Source organism: Rhyacophila brunnea, unplaced genomic scaffold (assembly GCF_057557595.1).
Source record: "Rhyacophila brunnea isolate RB1 unplaced genomic scaffold, BYU_Rbru_1.0 scaffold_10, whole genome shotgun sequence".
Classification (NCBI taxonomy): Eukaryota; Metazoa; Arthropoda; class Insecta; order Trichoptera; family Rhyacophilidae; genus Rhyacophila; species Rhyacophila brunnea.
This window is the reverse complement of record NW_028232752.1, coordinates 35081564-35108829: the sequence shown is the minus strand read 5'-3', so window position 1 is coordinate 35108829 and position 27266 is coordinate 35081564. Positions and strand designations below refer to the sequence as shown.

General features: G+C 35.4%; 1 protein-coding gene across 1 annotated transcript in view; it reads right to left on the bottom strand.

The window, feature by feature from the left end:
- Vps13 (vacuolar protein sorting 13C) overlaps window positions 1–27266 on the bottom strand; it is a 103012-nt gene that overhangs the window by 7402 nt on the left and 68344 nt on the right. The window contains exons 40-51 of the mRNA XM_085953718.1: window positions 22296–22433; window positions 21488–21634; window positions 21106–21254; window positions 19077–19208; window positions 18580–18795; window positions 17860–18025; window positions 16525–16741; window positions 7580–7755; window positions 5630–5859; window positions 3953–4148; window positions 3359–3598; window positions 2559–2728 (exon numbers count right to left, since the gene is read on the bottom strand). Of these exons, the coding sequence (XP_085809844.1) occupies window positions 2559–2728; window positions 3359–3598; window positions 3953–4148; window positions 5630–5859; window positions 7580–7755; window positions 16525–16741; window positions 17860–18025; window positions 18580–18795; window positions 19077–19208; window positions 21106–21254; window positions 21488–21634; window positions 22296–22433 (2177 nt within the window). The remainder of the gene's footprint in view (window positions 1–2558; window positions 2729–3358; window positions 3599–3952; window positions 4149–5629; window positions 5860–7579; window positions 7756–16524; window positions 16742–17859; window positions 18026–18579; window positions 18796–19076; window positions 19209–21105; window positions 21255–21487; window positions 21635–22295; window positions 22434–27266) is intronic.

Below are 27266 nucleotides of genomic sequence, written 5' to 3'. Positions count from 1 at the left end.
ATTGTTTTTGTTCACTTTTTGTTTGTGTTCTTAAATCTTATTTATTTTCTGTGAACTGCTTATTTCATTCCTTTTTTCTTATCGATGACATATTAAGTTTTCTGAGTCCAAAAGAAATATGAAGCGTTCAAAACGTTAGGGGAATGTTTTAGTCCAGGTAGAGAATTTATATCGATCAGATTACGGGAAACTAAAGAATATTATACAAGAAAAATAATAACATTGATACGATTCGTCCATTTACAGTTGCAAAAAGGTTGCCAAGTGAAAGAAGTTTTTGAATAAATTATTAACTAAGCATTATGGGCCACAATGGTAAACTTTACGTAGGTACTCTCCAATTCTATAAAAAAAAACATGTGATGAAAATAACTCCCGGAATAATATACGAGATTCGGGGGACGTGAACTTAGGTGAAATACAAGATGACATTCTAAATGAACTTATAGTATAGATTTTATTCCGTTATTATTATTAATACCTAATACATTGGAAAATATGTCCTATTTTCTTTATTATAAAATATGTCATACAATAATATCTCTGTCTCCCTGTATGTTTATGGTTTCATGTTATTCTTTTAATACATACAATATTTAATCAATTTAAAATTAAAGTATTATAAATTTTATGTAGGTACCTATTAAAATTGAAATCAATAAATAAAAAAATACATTATTTTTATTATAATGATGTACTGCACTGGTAAATTTGAACTACTTCTTAGTGACGTCATCCACAATTGTTTGGGATCAAATACAGAACGTTACACAACCTTGGTAACAAAGACAGAACTGTATACTATGTGAGTATCAAATGTAGCACTCTTCACTTTTAAAACAATTATATTTAATTATTTACAACAATCAGAATTCTGACATACGTAAATTCTGTTGTGTATTTCTAATTTCTAAAAGTAGAAAAATATTTTATGCTTTTATAAAACTCAAAAATCCAACAAAGCGTTTTTCGTCATTTTCTCGAAACGATGAATAGTGCACAGTTCTACATATGATTCTATACGACTCAATTCATTCCTTCCAAAAGACATCGATTTGGAATAAAAATGTTTGTGATGTGTGACGTAATGACAGGATATATTATTGACTTTATAATTTATTGTGGGGAAGGGACTGACATACAAGACAATGAAAATCTCGGTATTTCCGGTGCGGTAGTGACAACGCTAATGAAAGACTATATCGGGAAAGGTCACACCTTATGGTGTGATAACTGGTATTCGAGTCCGGCGCTCTTTAAATACCTTCACTCTCACAAAACGAATGCTTGCGGTACAGTGAGAAAAAATCGTAAAGATATGCCAGAGTTCAGCAAACTGAAAAAGGGAGATACCGAGGCTAAGTACAATAGTCCACTTTTGGCTCTGAAATGGCACGATAGGAGGGATGTTCACATGCTATCCACCCTCCACGATGCATCATTTGGACCAACGGGAAAAGTGAACTATAGAACTGGCGAAAACATTGAAAAACCAAAATGTGTTATAGATTATAACAAAAATATGGGTACGGTAGATAAGTCCGACATGATGCTTAGCAACTTGTCGTGTATGAGAAAATCGATCAAGTGGTATAAAAAGGTCGCATTCCACATGATCGACTTATATTTATTAAATGCTTTTTATTTATATAAATTTATTAAATCTGACAAAAAAACATTGGGCGATTTTCAACTCTGTGTAATAAAACAACTAGTGGACAAATATTGTGTGAGAATTTCAAATGCACCCCTGCCTAAGCCGACAGCGTCAACTAGCGATAATCCCGTACGATTATTGCCCAAAAGTGCAACGGGACATTTGCCAGAATACATTTTACCGACACAAAATACCGATAAGCCTAGAAGAAGATGTTTCGTATGCGGGAATTCTAAAAAAAATCCGAAAAAAACAAAACTCTCTCGCTATATGTGCCCAACGTGTGATGTTGCGTTATGTCTGTCACCTTGCTTTAAAATATATCACACATCTAAAGAATTTTAAAATAGGTTTATTATTGTATTTGTTTTTTTTTTTAATATGTGAGTTCGTGTTAATTTATCAATAATATTCAATAAGTGAAGTGTTTGTGTAGTTTAAATATATTAAAAGGGTCCCCTTTATATTTGTTTACGACTCAACCCGAAGACATTAATATGTGATTTATCGATATGCACTTGAAAATTAGTAACGCTCGATTCGTGGGAACGTATGCACAAGTGTCGAAATATTACACACCGCGCAGAGCTCTAACTATTTGCTACAAAATGGCGACTTGCGGTAAGTTCTTTCAAATTTGGATAGCATTCGTTTGTTCGAGTGTTTCTGATATTATAACTGATTTTTTAATATCAGATTTTTTAGTGTGTCGAAATTATCTTAATGGCTTTGGGTTCTCGACTGGAGCTGTGACATATTTTTTATTGCTTTTTTTAGTATAGAACAAAGACGATAATGAAATTCATGGGTAGTTATGGTGCGTCATACGATTTTTGAGGCAGGTGCCGGGTTAAGACATGAAGTTTTGAATATTCAAGAGAACATTGATTGAAATGAATACCTTTTGACGGCGTCAAGTGATCCTGATGCAAAGTCCACAACTCCGGCAGTAGGTCTCGCAACGAGTCCTACCGCTCCTTTGCCGAGGCCTTTGAAGAATCCCAAAGCGCCTTCCTCTCGAGCGCCCGATATCGGTTTAGTGAATACTCCACTTACTCCATCCACCACACCCTATAACAAAATCCAAGACACTTGAGCTCAATTACATTTTTTATTTTAATAGATCATATTGATGAAAAATTTATAATATCATCCCTTATTCCTCCATACCAATGCAAAAATGACGAATTCATGATTTAGTGAGGTTCAAAAAATATAATTATGGGAATATGACTAAATTATTATTTTTTCACCTCTCTGCTTGAGACGGAAGATATTGTCACATCCACAGTGAAACCTTCTATAAATATTTTTTACATTTAAATGATTATGTAGTTTATAAACAAATTTCTCAATAAAAACTATTACTTTTACCATAAAAACATCATATAGTTATGAATTAACGTTTGAAAATCAGTATTTATGTAATTATGTATATGTTTTGGCTTCCTGATATTAAATGTAAATTCGATGTCTTCAAAAACTCGATTTTACATTTTTAATACGTAATGTGACTAGAGACTTTTTAAAATAGAGTCGGATGTATATCATTGGCTCAACCCCATTTGGCTACAAGAATAGAAAAAATGAATATGGCGACAAATATCATTGATGGACCAAGACAGTATGTACTGCACTGTCTGTCTCACCGGACGGGCCATAATGACATCCACCAATTTACGTATTGACTAAAATAATCACCATGAGCAGTCCTTTGCCACTTCTAGCAATGCCTTCCTGAAGATTGGCAGGCGGTTTGTTGATGTTATCACGCCTCTTCCGCTGATAGTCAGAATCGCACGAGAGCGCAGCCAGACCGTGGCCCATGGCCCCCGCGATGCGAGACACCGCACCCGCTGCTCCTCCCACCGCATGCCCCACCAGGGAACGCACCCCCAACAGCAGACCTTCTGCAAATTCTCCCGGACCTTGGATGGCACCCTACAAACATTACAAAAATATGATATAAACATTTTTACACATTCTGGAAACCCTTGTGTGGGGTGAAATATAGGTGTTATGCTCCATGAACTGCCTGCAACGATGATCAGCATCATAAAAATGACAGATATCAGTTGAGTGCTTGAATCATGAACAAAATAGAATATATTCTATTTTACACCGACTCAATCAGTCCATTGCTTGTGGCGCCACCATTCAACACCGTGTGGGGATGACTTCACACAGCATTTTGTCATGAGATAAAGATTTTGACAAACCAATTTGAACATTGATAATTAGAATGAATCCTCGGAAACCTGAAAATATTGCAAAATAAGAATTATATATATGTACCTGGAAAGGTTCATAGAACAAATCTTCCACTCCTTTGCTGAGACCCATCACTAAACCGTAAGGGTTTCCTATCACATCAAGTCCAAGAACTAACACATACAGCTGTTTCAAAGCCTGTCCCGTGTAATGGCTAGTAGCAGTAGACATCATCTCTTTTTGGGACATGAACTCGTATGTCCTCTCGTAGTATGCCAATCTGAAAACGGAAGGATTTAATTGGTTTATTATTACAAAACTACAGCGAAATGCAAAAAAATTGTAATATTTCTGGGGTACATGTCTAACGAATAAAACAAATCTATAAAAATTTTATTCGAAAGATATTTCTGTGAATGGGCACTGAATATTTTTAGGAAACTAATATTTATATGAAAATTAAGTTTAATCTGAAATTTTCAGATGGCGCTGAATAATGAATGCTAGAACAAACTGCAATGCGTTACTACGTCTACTGTAGGTATATAAGTATTATAACAGATTCATTACTGGTCACGTGTGTAATTTTACTGTTATCACTTGCTTTGGATCATTTACTTCCATCCAATAAGGAAAATTACTGTTCAACCAAATTTCTTCGCATATCGAAATATTCCATTTGAGTGTGGGTTTGTTGAGTCAGAGTATGGACCTAATAGGTTGAGCAAGTGGCTGACATCCATTTCTCGTAAAAACAAATAAAACCTGTTAACGCAAACCCCCACTCTGTGGAGGCCCATAATGATCCTATTAGGATCGGACATGGTCGGAGAGTGGGTTTAGATCATGGGTGGCCAACCTTTTCAGCAGCCGGGCCAGATTCTAAAAATGAGATTTCCTACCGGGCCGCAAAACCGATTTTTTTATAATACAAAACAAAAAAGAAATATATATTATATATAAATTAATAAAATAAAACAAAAATCAGAATCAAACATATTTATTAGATTAGATTTTTTTTAAATAATAAAAAATAAACAAAATAATATAAAAATAATAAATTTTAGTGAGTTTGATTTTGTGTGGCAGAACTAAGTGCATCAATATCGATATCGAGTGAGGTTGTTCCTACACGCAAACAGTTTTCCAAATGCACATCAGTGATTCGTGTTCTCACTCGGGATTTGATATACTTCATCCGACTAAAAAGCTGTTCACACGTGTAAGTGTTTCCAAATAGCGAAGTCATCATTAGAGCATGTTTGTAAAATGCAGGATATTTCTCCGTGTCTAAATATGTTTTGTAAAACTCTTCCAAACCAACCTGATGGAATTTTCTGACAGAGAATGGCGTAACAAATGCAGCAGAAAGCACACGGTACTTTTTGAAATCTTGAGCCAATATCGAATCTCAATTTGCAAAATTAGCACATCTAGCGGTAGCATTTGATATTATTTTTATTTTCTCACTGCTCCACGGGCCACAAGTTGACACCCAGCAGGGCTGGCCACCCATGGTTTAGATGAATGTAATTTTATAAATTCTAAATATAGAGTCCATTTAACTCACTCATTGTAACTTTCTTATACTCTTCATGATTTTGCACACATTTTTCTTAGATCTATACTTATGTACTATGTAAAAAATCATCTTATGAACATCTCAAACTTACAATTTGTAGTGTTTGTTGCTTCATGTAAATAAATAAATTTGAATTTGACTTCCCAGAATTATTAAAAAGGTTTTCATTGAACACTCACTTAAACAAGACATCATTCATATCGGTGAGAGTGACTCCCAATCCTTGGAGCAGGGTCCCGAGGAAGGATGGAAGTTGAGTGTCACCGCCCATAGAGAACGAAACATGCACTTTAAGCGGAGACAAGTGGAGAAGGTCATAGAAGTGCTTGAGGTCGGAAGCTGCTCCGTCTGCCACCACCAATTCAAGGGGACGACCTGCTGATTCAATGTCTACTTTGAAACGCTCCGCCTGCAATACAAATAAATAATAAAACACCACGAATATTGAATTAATTTCATTCATGAATAATATGTGGTACCTACAGTAGAACTTCGTTAACGGCGCCCACATGCTCAGCGTACGTCAAAATGGAGCTTTTATGCTATTTTCAAAACATGATCCTGGACATTCCTTAAATGTTGTAGATAATCTATTTACATAATTTTGAAGCCTTATTATCCTTTATATTTATTTTAAACATTTGATGACTGCATAAAGTATTTTTATTAAACACACGCGTTACTATGATCTTACTCCCTACTTCATTTATCGTTTGTCAATTTATGGCTACGGCCGTATGTTGTAGCTTAGCCACTGGGAAATGCCAATAGAAATGGCGTATTTCAAAAAAATACTACCTTATTCTTAGGTCAACATAGATGTGCCTACCAAATTTCTGGTTCCGTGTGTGTTAATGGGTCATGATAAATGTCAGGATTATTTTTATTACTTTCTTCTATAAGTAATTTATGATGTTTTAAGAAAAGTCTGTCACAATTTTCAATGACTGGCTCATGAAATAGTGTACTATATTTCGATTTATTGAATATTTTTATATGCCAGGACTCTGAAATAATTTCGAATTAAGAAATTCGAATTAAGGGTATGATTTTATATGAAAATAATGTTCAAGGGACTTTTTTTTCGTGAAAATTTCGAATTACGGTGAATTTCGAATTATCCGTGTTCTTATTAACAAGGTTTTACTATATTCAAGATAATTTTAAAAAAATACCTAATACACGAAACTACCACCTACAGGCCATTCGTGCAACAGCTGAATCATTTTGAATTTCATTTGCCTACTCACTCCTGGACAGAAAAAAAACCGTGACATCTGTTAATTTATGGCCTAAACTTTTGTTTAATATTACTCTGTAACTTAATAATGTTAACATTCAATTCGTATCGGACAAGTTTTAATTAAGGAAACTTCCTGTGATTTTTTGAATTATTTGTATAAGGGGATGTCACAGAATTCATTAATTGAATGCACCCTCCGAACAATGATAAACGGCACATATTTTGCATATTGAATTAAGTATAGAACAATGATAAGTAGATCCTTATGAACGTTTTAATGTTTCGAAAAGGTTTATCCTTCACTCCTAGATGATGCTGTAAGGTTTAGAAAACTGCTTTATCCAAGAACAACGATACACAGAACAAAGATGGCGGATGTTAGTGGTGTGAGCTTGTCATCTAGTGGCATAAATCAAGTAAATAAAGACATTTCTCAAATTTATTGAAATGTGCCCCTTATCGTTGTTCGGGAGGTGCCTTCAATTATAAGGGGATAACAACTACTTTACACAAAATATTTACATATATTCGGCTGAAAATATGGTAAAACTCTAATCTAAACTAAAATCTAAGTGACTATCAACTGAATAGATCACCCATCGACCAAATATTCACTCTCCGCTAGATCCTGGGTAAATCATACAAATTAAATATATACATACATCGTTATTCATTGACTTCAGAGTTGCATACAACTTGATAATCGATAGAAACTATACAGAGCACTGCAGGAACTGAATATATCTAGCAACTCTATTACCCTTGCAGACCCTTGTTTATTATCTGCCTAATTATTTCATTTTTTGTCCTTATGTGCTATGGTCAGCATGCACTTTTCTATACCACACCGTGCCTCACGAGTGCAATGATGTAAATTAATACATACAGCAACTGTTTCGGAGATTTCTTCCTCGGGAAACATGCCCAGTAAGGCGTTGATGAGACCCATATCGATCTTGACGTGGAACTCTTGCACCAGAATCTTGAAATACTTGTACTGCTTCACGTTGGTGTGTTCCATGATGCGCTCCACTATGCACAGCTCCACAAACGGTTTCATTGCTGAAATTAAACACCAATAATTATTGAACATGTTTTTGGCAATCTGTGATATAAATAAAGGTAAAATAAGAGGCATTAAAGAATGCCTACCTCCATATTATATAAAGAGTCTAAATACATATTATATAATTGTGAAGTTGGAAACAAGATACCTATACTAATAATCAGGGCTTTTTTGTCATGTAATGCGGTGGAACGGCGTTCCGGCACCTTTTTCACGGTAGGTATGTTTAATGTTTCAAAAGCAATTAGACGAAACAATGTTCGCGCTTACAAAACTATTGCGTTTGATATATGCATTGAATTCTATTACCATTTCTTCAAGTGAATCTGAATGTGAATTTTCGCAAATGAATCTAATTATTACCCCAATAAGAGCTTCGTTGAAGACCAAAACAGTTTCGGCATTTTTGTTCATCAAACTCGTCGGACCACCTTTAACACTTTTCGATCCTTCAAAATACATTGATCGGTGGTTACTCAAAGGAAGACATTCGGCCATTGACTCTAACACTAAGAAAAGGAATTGAGACGATTTTGCTAGACGAAAATTGGACTGAACTTTGGAAATCACCATGGTCCCTACAAAGGGGGGGGGCCTGACAGGGCTCTAGCCTGGGGGATCGACCAGATAAGTGAGATAAACGCACATCAAAAATTTTCTCTAATTGTAAAAAAAATGCCTGCGGCGCTATTTCCTACAGGCATATCAACATTTTTAAATATGTGGTTGAATAATTGCATTTATTGGTTAATGTTTGTAGATATACTGAATACCCTTAATTTTACCTCGAAAACCATTTAAAAACGCTACTATAGAGCGCCACAATGCCTTTAACCTTAGTGATAGGTAGGAGGCCCGCTTCAGGATGTGGGGCCACGGAAATCACTATAATATGCTTTTATTCAAATATATGGTGTTTTGACAATTTTTTTTTCCAACATTAGTTTTTTATTTGAATTTTGTTTGTTTGTTTAATTTTATGCGCTTCGTAGCATAGGAAAAGTTGCTTTAAATGATATTTGAATATAATTTTCATTAGCAGGTAAGAAGTTTGGGAAGAAGTGAGTTCCGGCACCTTTATTTAAAAAAAAAAAAAGCCCTGCTAATAATGAAATTAGCTACAAGGCATTTCACATTGCAAATCAAACTTTTGCAATCTGTACTCACAAGGCTTATTTGTCAGGGTTATACCGAGACAAAATCACATTTTATTATTGTTACAAGCATAAAACAAAAATTGTATACAATTGTCCATCATTATTTAGACATTTAGATGAATATTCACAAAAAAATCGTTAATGCTAGTACATCATACGTAAAGTATAACAAAACGTCAAAACAGGCCACAGTCTGATATAATCTGCCACTTTTCAATGGGCCAATATACAAAATATAAATATGTATATGCTAAAATAATCGGCATCAAACGTTGTACGTAATTCTAAAAGCTTATATGAATCCGTTTAGGTTTCCCAAATGCTTTAGTAAATTACCAATTTCACACATTGATGCAGTGGTTTCCGAACTTTATGTTACTACGCCTCCCTTTTAAAAAAATCTAATCTTGGCGCCTCGCCCCCTTTATTTCATTAAATAATACAGACAGATTTTTAAATAGTCAACAATGTACTAATATAAAAATGAAAAAAAATATATAAAAATAAACAAGGTTTTACAAATTAAATTACATTCATTTTTAAATTAATTTGTTTTTCATGCGATGAATGTGCTTGTTTATTAACACAATCAATTTCAATAGTAGTCAACCCAAAGTCATCATCGTTTATTGACAAATAAATTCTATCATGGACCCCACATCCTGAAGCAGGCCCTCCTATCGCAGTGTGGTGCTCTAATGTAGTGTTTCCTAAATTATACACGGAAGTTATCATTTAAGTATATCAATCATCATAATATAGGTATCACATCAAATTGCAACGCACCACCACATATTTAAAATATTTAATAGCCCTGAAACAAAGCAGCGCGGCAGGCAGCGCTCGGAATGGAGCAGAACGCCCTGGAGCGCCGTTCCAGTTCGTGAATTCCTCGAGATTACTGTTCCGTCTCGTGGAATCCTCGAATATACTGTTCCTTCTCGTGGAATCCGAGAAGATAGCAAGATGTCTTGTAAAATTCTCGAGCCTCAGCCTGGCGTTCCGGTTCAAAATATTTTGAAACATAATAAAATACTTATCTTTCTATTAAACAATGATTTTACTAGTTGAAAATCCCTGATTATTGTTGCTACATAATATGTCGATACAAATGGGTGCCACAATTAGCCAAGTTAAAATTTTGTTTTTAGAAATACATCGAGCTAGGAATATTTTTTCCCAACAATGCATTTCTAGACAACCCATGTGTCTAATAATAAAAAAATAAAAGTTTTTATTGAAGAAAGCACCTTTAGATTTATTGCTCTCTTCCGTTTTCTTAATAAGACAATATGATAATATAATAGTATATTATTACAACAATGTTTTTTTGCGTGCAGACAAAATCACAAAATACATCATTTATTTAGCCTGGTATTATGGGTATAGATTATAGAAGGACGTAAGGTATTGGTACCGTAAGGAGGTAAGGGTTAGGTTAGGTTTGGTTAGGTTAACCTAACAAATAATCCTGTATATCGGCTATTTTAAAAATGTGTTTTCCGCTATATTCCTCATAACCGAACAGTACCGTAAATAATATTAATAAATACGGAATTAAGCAACAAGATAATTTTAAACCAGCGGCACTCCATTTCAACTTCCTACCAATAAGAAAAACAAATAATTTGGCTAAACACTTTTATTTATTTTGTGAACCTGATTCTAAATCACCACACCAGAGCTAGTCAAAGAATCTAGGTCTAAGTTTGTTTAAAAGTATGCATATTAAATAAAGAATGCTACATTCGTAAAACTTGTGTATTAATTGAGTAGCTAATTTTATTAAATTAATTTATTATGATGTTCATACTGTGTTCTTGATGCTTGATGCTCTTGCTTTTTCGTACATGTTGGATTTTGATTTGATTAAAAAATAGTTTTATCAAAATATTTCCAATTTACTAAAAATCAGAGCTTTGAATAAAGTAGCATGCGTCCTGTCTGTATCTATCTCAAAGGCTGTTTGAGACTTTCACGGTTGTTTGTCATCGTAATTGATTTTTGGGTTTTCACCGCATGGACTCCTTCCTTCTTTCCTTGACGTTTCGGGCTAGTTGCAGTGCAGAGGCCATTATCAAGAGATATCATAATCAAACATAATAATTATATTATAACATATCGAGGAAAGAAGGAAGAAGTACACTTGGTAAAAACCCAAAAATCAATTACGACAAGGTATCTTCACTCATGTTTCCATCTACACTTAGTTACACATTTATAATTTATTCAAACTACTGACGAAACCAATGGGAAATTGTATTGGTTTGTCCATTATTTCATGTATTTTTATGTTTCCTACTCCAATTATTGTCCGGCAACTTGATCTTGGCTACGTGGCAAAACTGTGAACTACAATCGAACTTCCGGTTTCAAATTAGGAACGCCCCTAAATTATTCATTACATTTTTGACATTTGTATTTGACGCATCTATCTTTTACGTAATTTGAAGCTTATTATATTCAAAAGATGTCCAAAACTATACGAAGTGATGTTCGAAATATTATTAGTAAACTTTTGATGTATTGTGAAGAAGAAAAAGAGTCGCATTTAAAAGGCGAGCCTATACAATACTTAAACAAGCCCATATCACGGGTGGCGGCCATGTCTGGTATGTCAAAATTCAGTGTTGTAATACTAGAAATATTTCCCCAATTACTGGAAATTATGTTTGTTTATTATATAGTTGTGTGTATCGTAATATGTTTTATTCATATTTTTAGACGTATAATAATTAAGTATAAATGATCATTTAAGTACACTGGCAGTGTAATAATAAATTGGCAAGAAGAATATTTTCAAGAATAAACATTATTGTAATTAAATCAATTATTACAGAGATGTAAAATTTACAAAAATGCTTAAAATTATATAGATACTTACAGGAAGTGTATCATTAATTTACAGGATTATCCCCAAGGACAGTTTCGAGAATTAAGAAAGAAATGACTACAGCGAGTGCCTCCTCTTCAAAAATCGTAACGCTTGGAAAAAAACGCCGTGGAAAAAATAAGATTGCATTGGACAGTATGGACTTATGTACCATACGTCAAAAAGTGCAGGAGTTTTATACTGTCCGCAAACAAGTTCCGACGCTGCGAACCTTACTAGTTTCTTTAAGAGAGTGCATGGACTTTCAAGGAAGCAAAGAATTTTTACGGCGATGGTTACATAAGCTAGGGTTTAAATTTAAAAAAAGCCTTTCTAAAAGAAATGTTATCATAGAGAGACACGACATAGTTGCGTGGAGAGGTAGATATCTCAAGACTATGCGAAATAATCGGCATGGTGAAAATCGTCCTGTGTTCTATGTAGATGAAACATACGTGCACGCATCCTATGTTATGAATAAATGTTGGCATAGTGATGATATTAGAGAAGTTTTGAAACCGAATCCGCTGGTCCTCGATTATGCATAATACATGCTGGGAGTGAAAATGGGTTAATTAATAATGGATTGGTAATATTTAAATCTAAATCAAAATCTGGAGACTACCATGACGATATGAATACAACTAATTTTAAACAATGGGTGGAAACACGCCTTGTTCCAAACATTCCCACAAATTCTATAATAGTTATCGATAATGCCCCTTACCATAGCGTTAAAATAAATAAACCGCCAACTATGGCCAATAAAAAAAGCGTTATGAAAGAATGGCTGAAAGAAAATAATATTATATTCGAAGAAAATATGGTTAAAACTAAATTAAAAGAAATAATTGATAGAAATAAACCAACACCAAAGTATTTATTCGACGAGCTGATCAAAGAAAAAGGCTCAACAGTAGTTCGTCTACCACCATACCACTGTGATCTTAACCCAATAGAATTTATGTGGTCACTTGTGAAAAGAAGAATTGCAAGTAATAATGTTGATTGCCGAGCAGCTGACATGCAAAGGCTAACAGAAGATGCTTTTGGAACGATAACACCGGACGATTGGAAAAAACAATGTGAACACACAATACATTTGGAAGAGGATTATATGATAAAAGATAGATGTTGTGAGACTATGAGTGACCAAAGTTTAGTTTTTAGTGTCAATTTTGATAGCAGTAGTGAAAGTGAATAAATTAGTATCGAGTGATGATGAAACCAATATGTCTGGTGTAGAATACCTCACATGATGATTGATTTAATCAATTTTTAATATCGTGTCCTTGGAAATGTACTTTTAAAAGTTGTGTTGATGACCTTACATATGAGTCGTATAGTATCAAAAGTAGAACTGTCGCAAATATATCGAAATTTAACTAAGTATGCCAAATTATTCTTTTGACCATAATGTACGACTAGCAATATAATATTCGAATCAAAATCATATCTGTGTGGTATAAAATTGTGATGGAAAATAGGGCTTGGTTTCAGAATTAGAACTGTTCAATACTTTGGAAACAAAAGTAGAACTGTTGAATTTGAACTGAATTTCTAATTTCTAAATGTAGAAACATATGTCATGCTATCATAACACTAAAAAACCGAACAAAATGTTTTTCGTCATTTTCTCGAAATTATGAATAACGCACAGATCTACTTTTGATACTATACGACTCATATGATGTTATCAATTATTTTAATCTTATTTGTATTTACGGTTAGTTAATTAGTTGTCCTCTTGTATTTTTAAACCGATAAGTAGGTACATATTGTTTTAAAGTTTATAATGTTAGGTGGATATAATTTAATTTATAGAAAATTATTTTCACAGTAGGTATGTGTTTCTACAACAGTTTTACTAAAAATACGATATAAAAGACGGCATTTGTAAATTATAAAAAAATGTGATTATGTCATCAATATAATATTGAATATGTTATATCTTTCACTTCTACTTATTTAGTCATAATTTGTGTTCTCCTAATTATTTAATTCATAAATACCTGCAGCAATATTATCAGTTAATGTGGGTTCAATGATAGATTTCCTTCCAAATTCAATAATTACGCTGTATTAATTAACCTAATATAATAGTAATGAGGTGAAATTATTTTTCTATTGATACTTATCAAACAATAATTAGATTTATAAATTAATTACTTATTGAGAATAGAATTGTTATAAATTAAAAACTTAATTTCGCGGGATTTGTTTTCTCAAAAAATGACAACATTGAGAAATATTCTATAAGTGACACGGGCGACTTCCTGTTGTCGCCTAAATAATGTTGTCGTACAGTAGATTCATATACATTTAGATATTTATATTTGTACGAGGGTGGGTCAATAAGTCCTTAGAAAAGCCGACAAGTGGCGCGACTAGTACTGTAAGCGGTTTGTTTTCATGCAGCGGCACTACCGATTCAGTATGCTGCGAAGTTTCAATCAGATTGGTCGGGTTGTTGTGTGTTTTTCGTACATTTAAAAAAAAAATTTGCTTGTGGAAAATGGAAAAATGGAAAATGGAGAAAATTGAGCTTAGAGCTGTTATTAAACATTTTAATATAAAAGGGTTAACAGCAAAGGAAATAAAAAATGAGTTGGATTTAGTTCACGGCATATCTGCTCCTTCACTTGCAACTATTTATAACTGGTTAAATGAATTTAAACGTGGTCGTACATCAACAAAGGATGAACCACGCTCAGGACGTCCTGTAGAGGTGACTACACCAGATATGATCAATAAAATCCACGATATGGTGTTAAGTGACCGAAGATTAAAGTTGAGTGAGATAATTGAGGTTACAGGGATCTCAAAAAGTTGCGTCATTTCTATTTTACATGACAAATTGGGCATGAAAAATATTTCTGCAAGATGGGTGCCGCGTTTGCTCACAGTCGACAATAAACGCAGTAGGGTGGTGGCCTCTAAAGCCCTGTTGTCGCTCATGCAACGCAATCCGGATGAATTTTTTCGTCGCTTTGTGACTGTAGATGAAACATGGATACACCACTATACTCCCGAGACGAAAGAACAGTCAAAGCAGTGGATTGCGAAGACAAACCATGTCCAAAGAAGGCGAAAACCGTTAAATCAGCTGGTAAGGTTATGGCTACTGTATTTTGGGATGCACGTGAAATTATTTTCGTTGACTATTTGGAAAAAGGAAAAACAATAACAGGGGATTATTATGCATCTTTATTGGACCAGCTAAAAAACGAAATTGAAGAAAAATGGCCTCATTTAAACAGGAAAAAAATCCTCTTTCATCAGAACAATGCCCGTGTTCACACATGTTTACGATCAATGGCTAAAATTGAAGAATTGAAGTTCGAATTGGTCGACCACCCACCGTATTCGCCAGATTTAGCCCCCAGTGACTTTTTCCTTTTCCCAAACTTAAAAAAATGGCTAAGTGGACAAGGTTTTTTTGCAAATGAAGAAGTCATCGATCGGACAAATGCTTATTTTGAGGACCTTCCGAAAACTTATTTTTCTGACGGTTTAAAAAAAATTGAGAAACGTCTAACCAAGTGTATTGAGCTCCAAGGAGATTATGTTGAGAAATAAAAAAAAAATACAAAAATAAAAACTGTTTTAATGCTTTTTTCTAAGGAATTATTGACCCACCCTCATATATTAATGTTATGATTTTGTAAACGATTTCGTAAACTTATATTATTATATATTTTGATGTCACAAACAACTGATTCGGGCGAATGTGGTGATGAAAATGTTTTATAAAGTACATTTTGTATTAGTTATTATATCGAATATTGCACATATTTTTTGAAAAAATATTGAGCGTTCCAGTTCGTAAAATTTTCTATTTCGAACACTGGCCGCAGGCGACTTTTTTTACTACATATTAATAAAATAATGTGAAAAGTGCATTAGCAAACTAACCAAGAACTCAGTAAATAGATTTTTGTTTGCTTCAATACATCTGGAGCAAAAATCATTTAAAAGTGGAAACATGGCCAACTTATTTTTTTTGTAATTTTGATTTCCAAAGCTCCATTTTTTTATAAATGCCTTCACTTTGTCTTTTTAAATCAGTGAATGCATTAGTGGTCCTTGTATTGATTTATTCACTCAATTTTTTTTTAAATATCAACCAAATATACAAGTTTAACAACAAAATTATCGTTCCTAAACAAATTTGCCTCAAATTTCAACATTATGATTTTACCCTTTTATTTCATTTTTTCACGAGATAGGCAGCGCGCTTCACAATTATAATAGTATAGAAGTGAGGTATTATAAAATTAGTCTCCATTTTTTCAGACAGGTTTGCAAACAACCTTTTATAGGAGGGACTGTTTTTTTATGTAGTTTATAACTAGCGGCCGTTTTATAAACTATGCATTTGCAAACTGCAAACCTGTGGCTACATTAATAATAAAATTGTATTAAACTTTTCGCGCCTCCCTTTGCAACACTCCGCGCCTCCCAGTTTGTAAATCGCTGCATTAATGGAACATTTGGGCCTCTACAGGGTTTAGGTTATCTTAACAGGCTTTTTTACAAAAAAACAGTCATACGCTCAACCCACCAGATCCTCATTATGAATCAAAATGAAGCATTCAAACCTCAGAGTGGAGTTATTTTCATGAGACATTTTATTTAATACAAGACATGGAGAAAATATAAAAGTGCCGGAGGTCGATTACTGGAAAACCACAGCGAAGGAAAATAGGGGAGTCAGCTTTATAATGCAAACATACCATGAGAAGAAGCAACACTCTTGGGAGGTGGCACGGGAGCCAGCACAACAGGGAAGGTGGGAGTGGGTAGCTGCTGGTCAGCCTGCAGGCGGTGCAGACGAGCGTGCAGCTGCGTCTTGTGAGTGCCCCCTCCCCACTGGACCCATACTCCCGGGGCCAGAGTCCGCCTTAGGCGCCGGTGGTTGGGTTTCAGTAATTCCATCGTCTCGAAGTCAACCTGGAATGATAAACAACAATTTTACTTTACTGTTTTAATTAAGGTGCTTGCTCTCGTTCACTCACTGCCATGGCGTGATAATGTGTATCTTCCAGGCATAATTAACAGAAACTGATACCTATGATTGCGATAAGCATCAGTTTTGGTGATTTTGCAATGAGCAATGTGTCACCTGCATATTTAAAACGAAAGAGTTTATCACCACCAACAGTTACACCGTTTACCTTAATCTCAAGTGGTTTTATTATATATAGGGATTTACTTGATTGAAATGAGCCGGGAAGAAATTTTTCAACCATATAGCCTGCAGAGAGCATGATAACATAGAAATAATTGTCGTATTTGGTCAGTTCAATGATTGGAAAGGACAAGGAAGAGCTCCCTCCAGATGAATGGACCGATCACGGGTATTCTTGCATGTCTTTTAATACAGGGAGCGGGTGGAGACAAGCCATAGAGAAAACTACCAGATAGCCATATAATATGGGTCATGAATCAATGACTCAATAAATATGAGATATTAGCCACTTTATGTTTTATGGAACTTATAGTTGGCACTTATGCTTTATTTACCAATTAAAATTTATAAGTCATATAACTTTTTGCAATAGACAATCAACAATCACAGCTGTTTCCGATTTCGGACGTAATGTGGTTTCAACAGGATGGCACGGCACTATGTGCCATATCAAAATTTGGCCATAAGTTGATTTCGAGAAATGGATTTCTGTCTATTGGCATCCAAGGTTGTGCAATTTTACAACTCTGGATGATTTCCTGTGAGGCTATGTAAAGCACTAGTCTATGCTTATAATTCAGCAACAATTGATGGCTTGGTAGCCAACATTGTTCATGTTATTCGTAATATACGGCCAGCAGTGCTCGAAAAAGTAGTCCAAAATTCGACGTCCAGAATGCATGTTGTCAAGAACAGCCACGGTGGCTATATGCCCCAAATCAGGTTCAAATATTAATGCCATGTATTATTGATCTTTCGAATAAACAAGATTTGATTGAAAGTTCTATCGCGCTTAAAAAACAACCTTTACAAATCGGGTTAGAATATATTATGGCATATTAATCACAGATGGAAAATGAGACACAATCAAAATAATCACCTCTGTCTTAGTGTCGAGTCTTGCTCTACCGGGTACGATGGCATCGGCCACCTGGCACTCCTGGAGGAATCTCTGGTAGGCGTCCTCCATCACGGCCGTGTCTTTTATGCTTAGTGACTTGAAGCGGCGGGAACCCAATTTGCACTGCTCCCATATGATGCCCGAACTAAAAAAATTAAATTAGTTTCAATTATGATAATGCAAAATCTAATTAATCATCATCACTCAAATAGTCATCAAAATAAAGCCATTGAAGAAAACTTTAATCTATAGAGCCAAATTTATTTGTAGCAAACATCAAACTTTTTTTTCAAACCATGTCTGATCCTAAAAAATCATAAATGGACCTCCACAGAGTGGAGATTGTATTAACAGATTTCTGTTTTTACGAGAAATGGATGTTAGCCACTTGCTCAATCTATTAGGTCCATACTCTGAATTCAAACACACATTGAAACACAATTATGTGAATTTTTTTGCCAAACCCATGACTCGAACCTACGACTCACGACATCATAAGTTCACACTTTATCCGCTCGACCATCGTGAGCGTATTACTTTTACGCTCAAAGATATATTTTCTATGGCTACACCGAGATGAAAACGGCTTGCATTAGTGTTACAATGGTAAAATATGTTTTTAAATAATTTTTAATAATATTTTTTTAAAAAATCAAAGGAAAGATTTAAATTAGTTGAAATGCAATTAAATTATTTCACCTGGCAATACTGATGTACATGATCTCCTGCCGGACCAGATTATTGACTAGTGAGAGTCCAAGGCCGTGCATGGAGATGGTGACCTCAGTGTTAATGACGCCTGCTTCACCCGCCGTGTGCGCCCCGTGCGCCAGCAGGAGGTCGGGGGTGAAGAGCAGTACGCGCTGCATGCCGTCCAAGAAAGACACCCAGAACACTCGACTCTCATTGCCCACCCTGAAAAACATATAGTAAGCATTGAGTGGAAATTTACCATGTTAACACCGTTTGAATGGTAACTACCTATATTAACATAAATCATAGATGTATAACATAACCGTTTAAAAATTAAGCGGAAAGTGGGCGGGGCATTAGTACTCTGACATCGAGTATGGATACATCGCTTCCGACACGCGTAAAGTTCATTTTACACAATACAATGTAATGTCAAAAATTTTGAAATGAACACATGTCTTCCGGGGCATTACGAAAGTACAAAGACACTAAGTGTTACTCACATAAATTCTCCGAGCCCATCCTTTCGCAGGTCGTTTTCGATTTCTTTCTTCTTGTGGCCTTCAAAGATGATGATGCGAGGTCCAGCAGGGTTCTCCCATGTGTACATCATGCTGTGCATGCCATCGATTTTCCTAAATATAAACATCAATATTATTTATTTTTAAAAAAACTAAGAAAAATCATAAAAAGCATAACAAAAACCACTAAAAAAAGACTTGTTAAAATGGTAATATTTTCAATCTCCCTATACTGTGTTGAAACCTGAACTTTAATAGAAATCGATAGGAAGTGAATTGACGCGTTCGAGATATGGTGCTGGCGGAGGATGCTCCGCATTTCATGGACGGCCAGGCTTACAAATGACTCTGTACTGGTAGAGCTTGGGATTAAAGAACGTGTCTCGGCCAACTGCAAGAGACGTGTTCTCCAATTCTTCGGCCACATGATAAAAAAAGATCCAAGCAGCCAGGAGAGAAGAGTGATCTCTAATAGTGTCAAAGGTAGGAGGTTGCAAAGGCCTGCGCCTTCCAGATTGAGTGACAGCATGAAGAAAGCGACTGACTCAATAATTACTGAAACAACTAGATCAGCACAGGATCGCTCTAGATCAGTACTTCTCAAACTGGGGGGGGCGGCTCCCCAGGGGGCCGTGGAGCTTCTGCTAGGGAGCCGCGAAAAAACAAAAATCATAACGTGATCACTGGACGATACCTGATACAAATCAGTCAAAATCTCAAGGTCAAATTTTTACATGATCACAACACTTTATCCAATATAGATAAGAATTGTAGAACTTAGTAATGAACTTCGCCTCTTTCTTTATGACAAAAATCTTTCCTTCCACTTCAGTGATGAAAAATGGATGTGTTTTGTTTCATATTTGGCGGATTAGTAAATGAATTGAATAGAGAAAAGATATCAACATTTAAATTCTGAGTATTAAACTTCAAGCTTTCTAAAAAACTTTCTTCGTGGTCAAAAGGTATTAATCGAGGATGCAGATATGTTTTTATGCTTCTTTGAGACTGTCTTACCACCAATGAAATATCACTCTCGACTTCAATTAAAAATGTTATACATTGTCGAATCACAACGATTTTTCAACATATACCTATTTCCCAAACTTAAATGAATACCAAAAGTACAATTGCATAAAAACACTATTTGCTAAATCTTCAAAATATGATCATATTACGTGAGCAGCTCAAGACGAATGGTTGATAGTAGATCAGATAATTCCCTTGAAGTCGAATTTAATGAAAAAAGTCTTGCAGAATTTTGGATAAGGTGACAGAAAGAATATCCGTCAATCGTAAAAGCAGCATTGTCAATCAGAATTCCTTTTGCGACAACATACCTATCTATGCGAAACAACATTTTTATCATTACTGGTAATAAAAAAAAACACAGGTCGTGTCTTTCAACGGAAACTTTGGAGCAAACCCTGTGAATTAGCATTTCAAACATTGTACTGGATATTGATTTATTACGTAAAATATGCATTCACCCTCCTCTCATTAAATTGTGTTTGCAGGGTACAGCTGTAATAAATTTGAAGTTAATTTTTTTTTAATTTTTGCTTTACAGCAATTAATGAAAAATTATTAAAATAATTTTTAATAAAAATGTACCTACTTAATGTTAAATAAAGTACTGTAGGTCACTAAAGACTAACATTTTTGGGGAGTGGAGCCTTGGATTTATTTTGTATGAAAAAGTTTGAGAAGCACTGCTCAAGATGGAAGGAGATTGTTGACAACGCTTGTAATTTCAGTGATAACCATCCTCAGTAATGTGGCAAATCACAAAGAGAGACCTCCTGCCAGGAAGTAAAGACAACTTTATACAATATTTATTGTATACTATAGTACTTGGTGTTTTTTTATATTTCTTACACAGAACTTCAAAAAAGACATGCATGTTTATATTTTCATAATTAACATAACTTAAGTCTATGTGTCATCGTGTAGGTATCTGTATTAAAACCGTTTCGTGCAATTGCTGCCCGTCCTATATAATGTTACGTACCTAATGTTAATGCTCTCCTTCTCCCAAAGGCTGATGCTGTAAGGAGTATGATTGATAATGAGAGCAGGAGCGAGACCGGATCTGTACTGACCCAGCGTCACGTACACACCGCCTTCACTCACTTGCGTCTCCACATTTATTCCTCCAAACTGGAAAAAAATTATGGAATGATATTTTTTCTACATTATTATTGAAAAGTACTTGAAGAAAGTGCATGGCATTAGTTTAATAGATACGAATATAAGAACTGAGACAGTTCTGAAAGATCATGAATTACATGATGACTTCATTGACCATTAAAAACTGTACCAATAATAAACAATGTATCATTTTAATTCTTTATATAGTATTAACTATCTATGAAGGTTAGTTTACCAGTTACCTGATTGTCCAACTTGAGGAGAGAGGTGTGCTGATCAGTGTAAATGAAAGGCGCGCTGACAGCCAGATGATCTACCGCCTTCAGTCTCATCAGTTTATTGTCTTTTTCCGATAAAGGCCACAAAGGTTTACTGGATTTCGCCTCAACCTGAAATCACAATACAATGAGCTGTCTTAAAAATTTTATTCTAGTAGTTGTTTGAATTTTACATACAGAACATTAGACATTTTAACCATAAAATTAAGATTAATAAATGACAGTATATTGAAGACGACTTCTGTCAACTGAGGCAAATTCAGCAGATTTTATGTAATGCTTTCGACTTCTCACAAAAAGATTTTTAATCCCCCATCAAGGCATACGTGTTAGATAAATGTTAGAATGCACGATGTGGTGTGTAAAATGGTGAATTTTCTTGTACTAAATCTCAACTAATAAGTTTCATATCATTAATTTTGTGCTAAGACAACTATTCAATAGAATGCTTCCTTTTTTTCAAATGCACGTGAGACGTTTAGTTATGTTTTTGTAATTTTACTACTGTGTTTACGTAGGACCATATGACATATGCAATAATTACTTCACTCCACAAAAAAAACACAAAAAGTCCTCTCAAAATAATACAATTTAATCAGTTAAAAATATTAAAAAACCTATGTACTTATGTATGCATATGTATAATCTTATCTATTTATAATTGAGAATGGCTTCTGCGATGTAAATAATAAAATAAAATTAATCATGATTAATGTTATATTATAAAAGAATAACAATAGCGAATAATATGCGTTATTAGAAATAAACTTACCCTGGTGTAAGGATCTCCTGGTCTGTCAATTTCTTGACAATCAATGGCAAACGGAGCATTATTGATGAGCAGGAAGTACGGTGTAAATGTCACTTGTTTCGTCAGGCTATTGTAGGTCAAAGTATTAGAGACGCCAACCTTTAAAGAAAGAGCAAAATATTATTTAACAACAAAAAAACAAGCTCCTGTTCTTAGTTATTATTTCCACAGTAGCAATTCTGTTTTTTTTCTCTGTATACATGTATACTTTATCCTGTCAAATTGCGTTTAAATAATCACAAATTTGAGATATACATAGTGTGACGCCCCCGTATGGTCCCCATTTGGGTGTGTCTTTATGTACCTGGAGACGCCCGAATCGGTATCAAAGCCAACAAATAATAACGGCTGATTGCGAAAATAATTAAATAATGTATAATACCACTAATAAATAATATCTGACCGGCAACATTGTCCAAAAAAAAAACACGTATGGCAACGTCGCATTGTGCACAGCTCGCGAGTCCAACGGTTTTTTTTTTTTGGCGCTGAGATCGCGACAAGCAGCACCATCGAGAACGCGTACATTTCGCCCTCCGTAGAATAAAATTATTAAAAAATGTAACCATATAGCATATTAACGTAAATAAACTCGCCGCTTTCCATCATAATTCCGGTGTATCAATTATTTACCTCCAAATCCTAAAACGCAGACGATAAACCAGAAAACAAAACAAAAAGTGACAGTTGAAAAATTCACACACACATGCCAAAATGGAGGGGAGTGATAAGTGGCCCCAGTCAACGTGGGACTACGCTTCTTGATTTTGATCGTCTGGAATCAAGAAGCAGGTGGAATTTCTTTCACCCGAACACACACCCTGAGATCCAAACACCGGAATAGGAAACGGCGAGGAAGAAACATCCAGAGGCTTGCCTCTGGTGGCGCTCAACAAAAGTATAATAATAAGCAGTAGAAAGAGGATGCTGCCAAAGCCAAGCCAGTGAAGAAAAGAGCAGAAACACCCGGATTGCGAAGTCATGGCTCCCGATGTACTCCCGACCAACTGCATCCGCCAGCGAACTTGGCCCACGGACGAGTGTATCGGGCAAGACCCTGGCTCCAACGAGGGAAAACGGCATCAAATGCCCTGCATCATCAGCCGCTTGAGCCCTCTTCGTCAACAGCAGCGTGTCTGTGAGCCTTGCAATCAGCCCTGGCCCAGATGCACCATGATGAAGAGAGCTACAAAGCGGCCTTCTTCAGCTGAGCAAAGCAGCCTCCATCAGCGGAAAGCAGCCAAGCAGCATCCTCAGCCATTAGCATCATAGATTAGTTAGTTTTAAGTGTTTTGTGTTTGGAAGCGATGTATATTAAGTTATTTCAGTGCTCGAAGTGGAAAATTTTACAACCCGGAGCAGTTGTATGAGGCAGAATGGCATTCCGGTCCATTTCGGGCCCTGATATATTTTTAAAAATTATTTTTATAAACTCTAAAGCCATTTTAAGTATAAAATTAAGTTTTCGCATATTATATTAGTATAATATCAGTGCAGTGCGTGTAATTCGATAGCCGCGGCAGGGCAAGCGAGCAAAAAAGGGGGTCAAGTAATGCGCCGGTATGCACTTTCGTGAGGGATCGACTGATTTTCGGACGGTCGCTGTTGGGAAAGCTGGGTGCGACGTCCTCTCTCAGCATCCGCCCGTACGGTAGGCCTGGGAGCCGCGAACCACTACGCCCACAAAGCGGCGTAGTGCTGCATCCGAAACTCTCTGGTTGCCGACGGTCCGAGGGTGTTGAGAGGGCTGGGCGCGACGCCCTCCTCTCTCAGCAGCTTTACGGTGGGCCCGGGAACCGCGAACCACTATGCTACAGTGCTGCATCCGAGTCTCTCCGGCCGCCGACGTACCGGTGGGGCTTCGATCCTTCAACGTCTAGAGACGCAACCACCCCTTATCAAGCCACCGCACTGTCCAGTTACACACGCTATCGTAATCAGCCCTTAGTTGGCCCGACCCCATTCGGGCCTTTCCAGAGAGGTGCGCTTGTGACGCCCCCGTATGGTCCCCATTTGGGTGTGTCTTTATGTACCTGGAGACGCCCGAATCGGTATCAAAGCCAACAAATAATAACGGCTGATTGCGAAAATAATTAAATAATGTATAATACCACTAATAAATAATATCTGACCGGCAACATTGTCCAAAAAAAAAACACGTATGGCAACGTCGCATTGTGCACAGCTCGCGAGTCCAACGGTTTTTTTTTTTTGGCGCTGAGATCGCGACAAGCAGCACCATCGAGAACGCGTACATTTCGCCTTCCGTAGAATAAAATTATTAAAAAATGTAACCATATAGCATATTAACGTAAATAAACTCGCCGCTTTCCATCATAATTCCGGTGTATCAATTATTTACCTCCAAATCCTAAAACGCAGACGATAAACCAGAAAACAAAACAAAAAGTGACAGTTGAAAAATTCACACACACATGCCAAAATGGAGGGGAGTGATAATAGGTATAGAATCAAAATACAGGCAGTATCCTCAATGTTTATTCCCCCTGTAAAACGCCATTTTGTAAGACATAAATTATTTGAAATACAATAGATAAAGCGGGCTGTTGGTGACAGAAGCAACAAGGGAAGGGAAGTGGCACCACACATGGTCAATAGGCAGTGTGAGTTTGGTCCAGTATTGCCAGTTGAATAAACAATAACAACCTAAGATTTTAATCACCCAACCTGCCCCACTACTTACAGTACTATGGGATTTGCAAGTACAGATAGACAGTTTGTCAGATACAAAAACTATTCCTTGATAGGTTCTTTTATAAATTTATTATTCTAACAATTGTACCCCGCTCTCATGGGCAATAATTGTTTTTTATATTCTAATTCTCCCAAGTACCTTCGGTCGATAGTATTAATGTTCCTTTATGTTAACTAGTACATGCTTGTCCGTGGATTTTAAAATAAAATTGATTTCTATCATAATTTGTTAACCGTACTGACTAAGCATTTATGTATCTATGTAGTTATCCAGTTGACACAAAATATTAATATTAAATTAAAAAATGCATATGTATTATGCTACCTGAAAGCAACAGTAAGATAAGTGAAAAAAGTAAATTTTGAGATACGTATACCCAAGGTTTTTTTTATCATGTAACGCGGTGGAACGGCGTTCCGGCAGCTTTTTTCACGGTATTTTTATGTTTCAAAAGCAATTAGATAAAACAATGTTCACGCTTACATAGTAGGTACAAGTTAATTTTCCTGAATCATCTCATATAAAAAGGCGTGTCCTGAAAAACTATCGCGTTTGATATATGCATTGAATTCTACTACCAAGTGAATGTGAACGCGAATTTTCGCAAATGTTTCTAATTATTACCCCAATAAGAGCTTCGTTAAAGACCAAAACAGTTTCGGCACTTTTGTTCATCAAACTCCTCGGACCACCTTTGATACTTTTCGATTCTTCAAAATACGTTGATCAGTGGTTACTCAGTGGACGACATTGCCCCACAAAGGGGGGGCTGACAGGACTTTAGCCTGGGGGATCGACCAGATAAGTGAGATAAACGCACATCACAAATTTGGTCTAATCGTAAAAAAAATCGCTTGCGGCGCTTATTTCCTTCAAGCGTATTAACATTTTAACTTAGTGGTTGTGTAATTGCATTTTTTTGTTAATGGCCCGCTTCAGGATGTGGGGGCCATGGAAATCACTATATACCTACTTTTATTCAACTATATGGTATTACAACTTTAGTTGTTTATTTGTATTTGTTTGTTTGTTTAATTTGTTATGCACTTTGTGGCATAGGAAAAGTTGCTTTAAATGATATTTGAATATAATTTTCTTTAGAAGGTTAGAAGTTCGACAAGAAGTGAGTTCCGGCACCTTTGTTTTTTAAAAAAAAAGCCCTGCGTATACCAATTGATTGCTGAAAGCTATACCTACATAATGAATAACTTTAAATTGCAATATGTACCCCATTTAAAAGAAAAAATGCATGAACATTTATTAAAATTGTATATAACTTCAAAACAGTGGGATAATTAGATAGTCCTACCCTAAAAAAGCCTACCGTTATTATCTATTATAAACTGCAGAAAACACAAAGTAAACATACAGTTAACTATTTCACTTGTATGACACAAACGTTAAAGTTCAATTATCTCAAAATTACTATTTTTTTTATCCCACTGTTGCTCTCAGGTAGTGACATACTCCTGGACTTCCCGTCTTCAATGGGGAGCCGGAATAAAGTTTTGTAGGCCTAAGCGTGCAGCTTGGTCATATAGTCAATTAACAAAATATGAAAGGCTTATGACGTATCACTTGGCTATCTGGATAAAAAGGAATATGTTAGATTTAGAATGCTAATTATAATATGTACCTATATATAAATTTTCAAACAAATAGCTTTAAGTGTAATATTAAGATTTATACCATTAAAATTGTAATTAATTTAGTAATAGGAAAAGTTTGTAAATCTATATAAGATTTTGTTTTTTAAGTTTGAAAGAGATGGGCGAAAAAGATGTATGAGTGGAAGGGAGTTAGCATGTAATTTATTTTGTAACGAATGAACGACTGTACCACTCACTAACTTATCAAGTGAGATTTTTTTCTTTTATTTAAAGCAGTCGAAAAAAACGGGAGTTGCGGGCGGACGCAAAAGTCGTGTACTCCGCGCCAAAAAAATAAACTATTGTTTTAATTATTAGCATATAAGTGTGTAGCAAAGAAAATTACTGAAAATATAAAGCCACGTGCTTATAACCAAAAAAAAAGACAAAGACTTTTCATTTAACCCAAATTTACTTAATTAATTTTTTGTGAATCCTGAGTTCGAAGCAGTTCTGAGCTAGACCGGAACTCGGGATATCTCAGTAGCGATTTGTATTTATCTGTACCTACACTATCTACATAAATTATCTTTACCAAGCTGGTCTGCTCAAAACTAGAGTAGTGTA